This window comes from Chiroxiphia lanceolata, chromosome 9, assembly GCF_009829145.1.
Source record: "Chiroxiphia lanceolata isolate bChiLan1 chromosome 9, bChiLan1.pri, whole genome shotgun sequence".
Taxonomy (NCBI): domain Eukaryota; kingdom Metazoa; phylum Chordata; class Aves; order Passeriformes; family Pipridae; genus Chiroxiphia; species Chiroxiphia lanceolata.
Window position 1 is genome coordinate 30,694,774 of NC_045645.1, and position 11,078 is coordinate 30,705,851.

Here is an 11,078-nt window from a genome sequence, read left to right on the forward strand (position 1 = left end):
TCTTGATTCTTTTTTAATTTAAAGCAGGCTAACCCTCATGGGAATTATATCTTCCAGTGGTTTGAACTAAAAAGGGTTCATGCCCTGGTTTTCATCTATAGGATAATACACTGACTTGGAGTGGAGGTATTTTCCTGATAAAGCTTTGGAATAGCTCTGGGGTTTAGGATGAACTCCCTTTGTCCCTTCTGTGTGCCCTCCCCTGACTGTAGGTAGCTTTGGTTTGAAGCAGAGATGCTCTGGGAAGTGCCTTTGTGTCTTTGGAGCTGGAGGATGCAACAGGAAATCTATAGCACTTGAGGGGGCTTCCAGCACCCTCCCCTGAGGGATGTGTTCCACACTATCTTTACTGTCTCCGTGAGATCTCTTAGGAGTATTTATACTCCCAGAGGAATATTAAGAAATTACAAATTCCCAGTGGAGCCTACTGAGCTGTGCTCTGCTGTGGGGCTGTGCTGTCCTGCCTTCCGCCCAGGAAAAATGAGCAGCCCTTTCACTGATGGGAATTTGTTGTGGAATCTGCCATGGCCGTGTGAGCGACCAGGGGTTGGGTGTGCAAAGCCCTGGTCCCAGGGAAAGGCGTGCTGGGGAGGAGCAGCTGGGATGTGACTTGGCCTGCTCACCCTGGGACCTGAAGCCTTGAGGATCCCAGGCAGAGAGGAGCCTGTGGCTCCCTTGGGAACGTTTCCACGTGGTTGCTGTCAGAGTTGTGGATCTGTGCCTCCTGTTCCAGTTTGTGCAGCTCTGCTGCTCAACCCCGAGGAAAAAACATTCCCTCCTCTATCAGCACGTTTCAGTTATTAACCTGTTCTTATCTCATCCCACAGGTTTTTTGCCTTCCCTGATTCTCCTCCCCATCTCACAGGGCAAGGGGGACTGAGAGAGCAGCTTAGTTGTCAGCTGGGCTTGAACCACAACAGCCTGTCTTGTTTTTTCCAGTGATAAAACAGGAATTTAGGCGAAGGACTTAAATCTTGTGTTAACATGCTTCCTCTGCCTCTGCTTTCCCAGGGCAGCCACTGACCACAACGTTGACAACACCACAGCAATCCTCAGGGAGTGGCTGAAGAATGTGCAGCACCTCTACCACGATGTGGAGTGGAGACCAATGGAGGAACCCCAGTGAGTACCACAGCGAGGGGCTCACCTGGTTTGCTGTTTCCAAAGCAGGAGTTATACTAGATGTCCAAGCATTAAAATGTGGATTATTTATTTTGTGGGGTCTGTCCCATTAAAATTGTGTTCTTATGAAAAAAAGGTAATGTGAGGTCTCTGTGAAGAGGTCTCTGACTTCAGTAAAGCAGCTCATGCAAGCCTTCGAAGAAAGCATTTTCCATTCAGTTATTTAGCATCTGCAGCTGCTCTCTTTGCGTGGTAAACAAACCACATCAAGAGCTACAGGGAATTAAAACTATCATGCTTTATTTGCAAGGAAGCAGAGAAATCGTAGCCTGTTCCTGTAAAAAGCTCTGAGACATCTATGAAAGCTCTGAGACATCAACTATTCAGTAAGTGCTGAGCCAGAGAACTAGATTTAATTCATTATATTATGCCTTTGCATGATTTGCAGGAGCATTGCTTTGAAATATGATGTGTTGGGGTTTTATTGCTTTAATTTTTATTTATTTTTGAGATCAGCTGTTCCTGGTTTTGTTCTGTTTTCTATTTCTTCCATCAAGGAAAATTACATCAGTTTCCCCTTCCTTTAGGCTTGCTTTTATTTTCAAGGTCCTCGGTGCAGTGGTTGGGTATTTGTGGTACAAATCCACAGGGAATGCTGGGTTTATTGACATTTTTAATCCTTTCATTGGAATTGAGTTTTCTTCCTGTGACACTTGGCTTTTTTAATTTCTGCCCAAAGCCTTTGAAATTCTTAGCTCCTTCCCTGGCTTATACAGGTGCTGTTTCAAAGTCCTGCATTTTTATTCCGTGTAGGGATCTATTCCCAAGTTTCCTTACATCTTTGTTACAAAGCCTTTGTTTTTGGACCTGACCCTTGGAACAGAGCCACGCACACAACTGTGGTGACGCGATGGGGCTCCTGGGGCTGGGTGTTGGGTGTTTGGAGACTTAGGAGCTGTTCCTGGGATGTGTTAACAGTTCCTAATAATGCCCAGACCCCGATGGAATCCGGATTGCCTTCATCTGGCTCTGCAGGGCTGAAGGGAACTGGATTTGCAGGGCTGAAGGGAGCTGGATTTGCAGCCCAGAGGGCAGATGAGTTTCTACCAGAGGGTCAGACAGGGTAAATCAGCTGCAGTTCATTTTGGGGGGTACCCTCTGCCGAAGGAGTTCCTGGGTTGGATGGTGCTGCTTTGCTGGGTTGTCAGGAAACACTGTGGCACTGCTTGTTCCCTGGTGCCCTCTGTGCTCATGCCAGCACAGAACTTGGAATCATTCTCCCTCAAAACGTCTCCTGGGTTGCCTGAGGTGACTCTTAACGCTGTTTTCCTTTCAGCATGAAGGCATCAAGGGAACTCTCTCTCTCTCTTTTTTTTTTTTTTTGACTGGTGTAATAAGGCCCAGACATGTTTTACAGTCAATTTTTTTCCTTTTCTAGATCTTACCCAGAAGAAATTGGTCCAAAACATTGGCCGAGCTCCCGATTCACTCACGTGATGAAGCTGCGCCAGGCTGCCCTGCGTGCTGCACGAGAGAAGTGGTCAGACTACATCCTGGTAAATACAGGCTTTGACTTATTAACTGCCTTCAGGCAAAAGCTTTTCAGGTGGTCACTTGGATACTGGGGACTGTCAAAAAGTTTTCTCTGCATCTAAAGACAAATGGAGATGCTGTGGGTCATTTCTTGATCTGATGAGCCAGAGACTTTGCAGCTGGGGAGATGAGTCCTGGGGTAAGCTCGGGGCTTTCTCCACGGGCATCAGGATTGAGCATAGTCCTGGTGGTGGGAGGTACCTGCAAGGGTCCCCCAGATTGAAACCCACCTGATGAAATGTAAGGGAATAGTTTTGCAGAGCAGCTGTGGGAAGATGCTGCCCTTGGTCACTGCAGTAGCAGTTAATGGGGATGTTCCCACAGCCCCTGAGCAAGGCGAGGGTGTGAGGCCAGTTTGAGTTGTTCTTGATCCTTTTCACAGAATAAACTTGTCCTGAATTTTCAGCTATGCTGTTTTCCCTTTCAGCTCCCTTGTCCCTGTGCTGATGTAACGTTGTGTGGAGTCAGGGAAGCTCCACATCTTCTCCCATCTCACTGCGTGTCCTAGGGGCAGCTGCCCCTGGGCTTGCTGGTACCAGCAGTGTGCCCTATGAAGCCAAACCCACCAGCTCACTGGGGGTTTTTTTTGCGAACTATTGACTCATAGAATCGTATAGGTTGGAAAAGATCTCTAAGATCATTGAATCCAGCCATTAAACCAGCACTGCCAAGGCCACATCCACATGGCTTTTAAATTCCTCCAGGGATGGTGACTCCGCCATTCCCCTGGGCAGCCTGTGCCAATGCTGGACAACCCTTTCTGGGAAGAAATTTTCCCCAGTATCAAACCTAAACCTCCCCTGGCACAGCTGGAGGCCGTTCCCTCTCCTCCTGTCCCTTGTTCTCTGGGAGCAGAGCCCAACCGTCCCCGGCTCCCCCCTCCTGTCAGGGAGTTGCAGAGCCAGAAGGTCCCCCCTGAGCCTCCTTTTCTCCAGGCTGAGCCCCCCCAGCTCCCTCAGCCACTCCTGCTGCTCCAGCCCCTTCCCAGCTCCGTTCCCTTCCCTGCACATGCTCCAGCCCCTCAAAGTCTTTCTCGTCATGAGGGGCCCAAAACTGATCCCAGGATTTGAGGTGCCACACCAGTGCCCAGCACAGGGGGACAGACACTGCCCTGGGCCACACTGTTGCTGATCTCGTGCCTCTGGCTGCCTCCTTCCCAAGGAAGTGTCAGGGGAAGCATATCATTTCATCTGTTAATGAATGTCTTCTTCTCTTCCTCCTCTAGTTTGTTGATGCAGATAATTTACTGACCAACCCACAAACCCTGAACCTGTTGATAGCAGAAAACAAGACACTGGTGGCACCGATGCTCGAATCTCGCTCCCTCTACTCCAACTTCTGGTGTGGCATCACCCCCCAGGCAAGTGACCTCATGAAGGGTGTTAGGTGACTGTGTGAGCTGTGTTCTCAAAGGCTTCCTACCCTGTATATGTGGAGCAATGGGCATTTTTTTTTCTGTTCTGTGGACTTTCCCATCTGCTTCTGTAGTGTCGTCCTGATCAGAAGCTACTGCAGCTCTGAGGTGTGCAAGGATGGTATTAACATGTGATACAATCCCACTTACTACACAAAAAATACTGATATGCAGTCCAGAATTTTTTTTAAGGTGATTCCATGTGTTTCTGTAATGGCCTTAAAAACTCTTGGTGCATAATTTTGGGCTAGTTTTCCTGTATAGTGATGCTAATCCGAGAGGAGTTTGCTTTTCTTTCCACAGCTCTCTTGTGTATAAGTTGTTTTTCTCACTTATAAACAGATATAGTTTAAAAACACCCTTTACCTTGTTGGGAGTGTGTGTGCTGTAAAACTGGTACTGGTGCTGAGCCTAAAAAATCAGTTTTGTGTTACCTTTTCAAACCACAGAAAGTATCAGACACAAAAATATTGTATGGTAGAAACAGCATTATTTTAAAGCCAGCATGAGGTTGAGCTGTCACTTTACAAACTGACCTACATCATTGTGGTGTGTACCTGGCTAGTGGGTAAGTCCCCACCCAGTCACTTGCTGGATCCTGCCCAGTGGGATGAAGGAGCAAATTGGAAAGGCAAAAGCAGGAAAAAAACCCAAATGAACCCAAAAGCAACCCTCATGGGTGGAGATAAAGATAATTTAATAAGTAAAGAGAAAAAAAAAACCAAACAAATGATACAAAATCAGCACTATCCAGGCAGCTTTAAAGAAAATCAACTGCATACAACCAAACCCAGCACAGTCACCTTGTCCATAAAAGGGTTTTGCTAAGAGAATCAAATGTATAGAGGGCAGATCTGTTGTCACAGTGTTTCTTTGCCTTTTTTTCCTTTGAAATATTCTTGATAAAGCTCTGGATGGGCTTTACAAAACATTCAGCCTGAAATGGGGACCGTAGTTAATGCCTTTTCTCCCAGGTAAGCCTCAGTAATGAGATCAGCTTTTTGACCTGTTCTCCAGTCTGTTGCTGACCTGTGTATTGTCATCCTTTGAGGAGTCAAGATCCTAAGCTGTTTGTCTTTGGAATAGCAAAAGAGTGTGTATTCTCTTGAAAATTTTTCCCTGTTTGCCCTGGAAAGCTTAAGGATTTCCTTCTTAATTCCATGCCTGAGTCTTGCTTCCTTATTCATAAAGCTACTGCATAGACAAATGTGTTTAATCCTGAGCTGCATATGCATCCCTGAGCTTCCCTGGGGCAAGTTCCACATTCCTGCCCTTCCCTACCCTCTTGCTTTATTCCAGAGACCTAATCTGACTCTATTTGTTATTATTGCTGGAGTGAAATAAAGAGAAGACTCAATTTTCCCATTTCCTTTATTTATCTGGCACAAAACATCATTATTACTTCCCAGTGTTACCAGGGACACAAGTAGGGATCAGAAGCAGGATGAAAACATAACAACTGTACTGGGTCAGAGGAAAGGTCCATCTGATAGTGACAGTTCCCTGCAGATGCAAAAAAAGTGAGTGATACTTGCCCAAATTACTTCTGTATCCTCTGGCAATCCCCTTCTTTTTTTTTTTGAGGAATATACTTGTCTTTAGATCTCTCAGAGATTTTTTTCTTCTCCAAAAATCACTGTCTGAATCTATTTTTTGGCACCTACACTATCTTATAGCAGGGAGTTCCACAGTTCAGACTAAGTATTTGAATAAAAATAGCAGAAAAAGGTCCCGAACTATCCAAATCCTTGGTAAGTAAATATGGAGATAAGAAAAGGGGAGTGGGGAGGTGTGTTTCCTTGTTTCAGTTTTTGTTTTAAAAGGAAGATATAAATTTCCTAGCGAAGGTATTGAGCGTCCTTAAGGTTTTTAAGGCTAAGTCCTGGATCAGCCGTGTTTTCCACTGGTGTAAGTCAGCACTGCTCCACAGGCTGCAGTGGATCTCTGCCCGTGTGCACCAGCCTCAGCCCTACCTCCCCAGTGGGGAGTTTCCGGCATTAGCTGAGAAAAGTAGAGGGAAAAACCTTGCAGCAAGTGCGTCTTGTAGAATTTGGTGGGAAAAAAAGCTGCTCAAGTGAACAGCAAAGTTGCTCTTTTAATTTTCTCTCAGTTGCTGCTTTTTGTTTCTGTGCACAGTCCCAGGGCTTCGTGTGCTCAGCCTTGCTCTCCCAGGGGACTTGGGGAGGGAATAACAGCTGGAGCATGCCCTGAAACACAGCCTCCCTCCAGCACTGAGCTACGGCAGGCCAAACCCAGCTCCAGACAGCCTGACACCGAGCTGTCACGGAGCAAACCTTGGGAGAGAGAGCACGGCACCAGCGCGGATGAGTTGGAGTCTTTCTTGACTTCCCCTGATTTATGAGCAGTGAACAGCCCCAACACTCCAGGGCCAGTGACTGGAGGAGGCAAGTTTAGTTTCCACAGTCCGTCACCTGTGGGCATTCTTGGATGTCTGGTAAAGGTTGGATGTGTTAACCCTTCCTTTGGCTGCTCAGGTCTCTACCCGCACACTCCTTTCCATGGCAGTCGGGATTGCTGTGTTTGGGATTTCTGGTCCTCACAGTGTGGTCAGAAGGTGTCTGAAGGGCAGAGGGGAGGGTGACAGATGCATAAACAGGCAGATGCACCACGCATGCTTCTGCACAGCTCAGAATAGAGTGGTTCTGCCATGATTTGCTCAGCCGTTGCCTGGATGCTCATGGAAAATATAATATAAATGGAGCTTTAACTTCTTTTAGTGACTCATCATTTCTGTAAGGCCCGGAATCTGCTCTGGATTCAGCCATCCAGATGTCAAATTGGTGTTTCAGGATTTTCTTTCTGGAGGAATTTAGTGCATTTATTTCCAAATCTGATGGCTTTAGCCATATGAGGTGCAGACTGTGGGTGTTGCACCCCACAGTGCTGGAAGGCTGGCAGAACTCCTGGGTACAGGGAATTACCCATGAGCTGACTGAAGTGCCTCCCCCAGACAGGCTCAGGAGTGAATATTAAACCTACTTGCCCCAGGATGGGGGAAGCAGAGATTCTTACACTGCAGTGACACAAACCATTTTTTTAAGGTCATGGTCAGAATTAGTTTGCAGCTCCTGTTCTGTGAGACATATCTGTGCCTGATAAACGTGGAGGACGTCATGGATGCTCAGGCTCAGCAACTTCAAGGATCAGGCTGGAGAGTCTATGAGCAAAAAAGAGGTTTTTGGAGAGCCAGGAGAATATAGTCTGAGGTTTGAAGGCCCATTGCAGGGGAATTTTGCAGTGGAAAGTTTTGGGTCTCCAAGAACAGCTAAAAAGGAAAGAGAAGGTCAGTCTTTAACTTTTGGGATAGAGACTGTTTCTAAACACTTGACTGGGCCCTTTTCAAATGGGAGATGCTGAAAAAGCTGAGAGTTGAGCCCTGATGCACCTCTGCTGGGAAGAGCTCAGGGTGAGAACTTTTGCAAAGGAGCATCTCTGAAACAGGAATCTCTCAAGCAACTCCCTCTTTGTGATTTCAGGGCTATTACAAAAGGACCTTGGAATATCCCCTGATTCGGGAATGGAAGAGGATGGGCTGTTTTGCTGTCCCCATGATTCATTCCACGTTCCTCATTGACCTGAGGAAGGAGGCCTCCACCAAGCTGATGTTCTACCCCCCCCACCAGGATTACACCTGGAGCTTTGATGATATCATGGTCTTTGCCTTCTCCAGTCGCCAAGCAGGTATGTCTGGAGCTTTGGCTGGGGAGGAGTCACTTGTAGAGACAGACAGACCTCTACTGTGAGTTCACAGGCCAAAAGTCCTGTGTTAACTTCAGTGGGGGGTTCAGACACTGTTCCCTTTCCTCTTTGGGATCTGGTCAGGGATAACCAGCAGCAAGTGACTGGAAAGGCAGTTTTGGATTACAGCTGGCTTCAGAGGATGTGGGAGCTGTTCTTGGCCTGGGGGCAATATTTCAGAGACAAAATGCGTGGCTTCCACCCATGGTTTGTGTCACAGCAGGGAAACAGAGAAGGTGTTGTGAAGTCTGTAGGTGAAGTATCTAAAGTTACCACTTCCAGAAGATCCATGAGGAAAGGGGTGAGGGCAAGAGACTCTTCTTAAAGAACAGAGTCACAGAATGGTTTGTGTTGGAAGGGACCTTAAAGCTCATCTTGTTCCAAACCCCTGCCATGGGCAGGGACACCTTCCACTAGCCCAGGTTGCTCCAAGCCCCGTCCAACTTGGATTGGACACTTCCAGGGAGAAGAAATCTTTTGCAGGCAAGAGCCAGTTAGAGCTGGTACAAGAGCAGTAAAATCTCTGTTGTACTTCATGTTGTGTCAGGGGTACTTTGGGAGAACACAGAGCACTGAGGTCCGTGGGGCACAGCAAGGACACCACTCTGGCCAATACTGGGATCAGGTTCTCCTGGACAGTGGGAGGATTTCAGTTAGCCCTGAAATACAGGGGTCTTTTCAGCCAAGTCACAACCTCCATGTCCTCTTCCTGTGCCTGGAATGGCTGTTGGTGTTTGCAGAGAGCTCCAGGTGTCTCTGAGACATCACTGTCCCTCGAGTGCCTGATGCTGCTGCCGTTTGTACTTGTGGTGAGGATGTTTAGTCCCATTTGTTTTCGGAGAGTGGATCTTGTGAGTATTCTGTCTGCAACAAAGTCCAGGCTGGCAGACACAGTGTTGCAGCTGAAAGGAACTCCCAGGAAGGACATTAATGTGATGGCCAACTGTGTTCTTTGCCTGTTGTGTTGAAAAGGGCACAGTTTGGGGCATTATAAGGAAAAAGTGACTGGTGGAAGCTCGGCGACACCCATAAATGCCTTCTAATCAGAGATCATGACTGGATTGCTGACTTACAAAGTTGTGTATGAGTCCCCTGAGTGATGTGCAGTTGGTGCTACCTGTCCTCTGTGAAAGAGAAGTTAAGGTGAGCAGGAAAAGCTGCTCTTTGGGGGACAGCCAGGCAGAGAGAAAGCCAAGGGAAGAAGGATTGTTGTTGTTGTTGGCAGTTGTTCTGCAGAGAAGGCGGGCTGTGACTGCCTTCCCACCATTCCCAGACAGCACAGCAGCCACCAGCTGTCTGTACCTTCCTTTTCAGGGGTGTTTCTGCTTAACAGCAGAAGGTCTTAACAGCACCAAAAAAGATGGTGTTTTCTTGGCAGACTGAGCAGGGCATTTTTTAAATCAGCTTTGAGAGGATGAGGAGCATCAAATAAGACAAACTATGGAGGAGAGGCAGCAAGAGCTGCAGTTGGAGTCCTTGAGAGGCAGAGGTGAGATGTGAACTTGCAGAGCAATTCCTGTGGTCCTGACGTTCAGAGTCAGAACATCGATATAAAATCACAGCATCAAGACCTCCCAGATCATCAGGTCCAACCATTCCTCCAGCACTGCCAAGCCCACCACTAACCCATGTCCCCAAGTGCCACATCTTGGCTCCAGATGAGAATTGAGGTTTAGGGCTGGATAGCAGAGCAGACTGTCCCCCCACTTCTTCCCTGTGACAGCTCTCTCAGAAATGCAGCATCCCACCAGTGTGGTAAGTGCAGTGCATTAGCTCCAGCTGTTTCAGAAATATTTCAGGGATTCAAACCCATCATTTTTTCCTTCCATCCTAGAGCACTTTAGCTTTTTCCAGGACTGACCCATGACATGAAAGGCTTTGCTTCATCTGTCTGGCCCATTGATCTACTCAGATTGTTGGCTTGTGTCCTGGGATGAGTTTTGTCACCCAGGATAACAGGATGACAAAATGTTTCAGAAATGTGAAAAATGTGTGGGCTTTGAGGTAAACTTCTCTTTGGAGTAATTTCAGTTCCCTGAAGTCATAAATAATCTTGGCTTTTGATGAGGGCAAGTACTGGGCTTAATGCCTCAGATAAAGCCATTGATTTCCAACAGGGAATCTACTGCTGGAAGCAACTGTTTTGTGATGCTTCAGAGAGATGGTCCCACTTCTGCTGAGGACGTGGCCCGTGGTGGAAGTCCTGACTCAATAAAACTCATTGTGGGTGTGTTTTTACCAGCACTGTACTCTGTAGAGCCCCTTGTGCTCACAGGAGTGTTGAGCCAGGCTGATCAGCCTTCCAGTGCCCAAAGGGGCTTCAAGAGAGCTGGAGAAGGATTTTGAACAGGAACCTGGAGTAAGAGGGCAAGGGGGAATGACTTCCCACTGTCAGAGGGCAGGGTTAGATTGGATATGGGGAAAAAATTCTTGTGTCTGAGGGTGGAGAGGCCCTGGCACAGGGTGCCCAGAGAAGCTGTGGCTGCCCCATCCCTGGAATTGTCCAAGGCCAGGTTGGACGGGGCTTGGAGCAACCTGGGCTAGTGGAAGGTGTCCCTGCCCATGGCAGGGGGTGGAATGAGGTGGGCTTTAAGGTGCCTTCCAAACCGTTCTGTGATCTCCTGAGCTACCTTTCAGCCTGAGGCTCTGAAGCCCTTGAGCAGCCAGCAGGAAGGTCCAGTCACAGGGATGTGGAGGAAATTTAGGTTCCTTAATTATGGGTTTAGGGCACGGCTGCGAATCCTGGGCATTGCTTATAAAATGTAATAATAATAATGCAAAAACCTGTTGTTTTTCTGTAGCAATCATCCAATTTTATTATAAAAAGAGAGCTGGAGAGAGAGTCCCCCTCCCCATTTTATGGGAGCTTTACCTATATGGTAACTTTATGGTAAGTTTTATTCCAGAAAGAACAGGAATACTGGCATGAATCTGCACAGATTAAGTGTGTTTAAGCCAGCGGAAGGTAAGAACAGAGATCAGTGAGCCAGATAAGATTAGTTGATTAGATCAGTGCCAAACCCATTAATGTCAGCAGGTAGTATTTTTTTATTCTGCCATTTACCTAAATTGCAGCTGACAGCTGAATGTGTTTTGGCAAGTAGCATAGCCAGCAATTTACTTGCAGAACTTAAAATGAGAGAAACACCGGGGTCATTAGTGCCGAAAATTCCGCTCTGCTAAAAATACC

General features: G+C 47.2%; 1 protein-coding gene across 1 annotated transcript in view; it reads left to right on the top strand.

Moving 5' to 3' along the window:
• COLGALT2 (collagen beta(1-O)galactosyltransferase 2) overlaps positions 1–11,078 on the top strand; it is a 47,669-nt gene that overhangs the window by 28,087 nt on the left and 8,504 nt on the right. The window contains exons 2-5 of the mRNA XM_032696755.1: positions 1,012–1,122; positions 2,561–2,678; positions 3,941–4,075; positions 7,627–7,831. Of these exons, the coding sequence (XP_032552646.1) occupies positions 1,012–1,122; positions 2,561–2,678; positions 3,941–4,075; positions 7,627–7,831 (569 nt within the window). The remainder of the gene's footprint in view (positions 1–1,011; positions 1,123–2,560; positions 2,679–3,940; positions 4,076–7,626; positions 7,832–11,078) is intronic.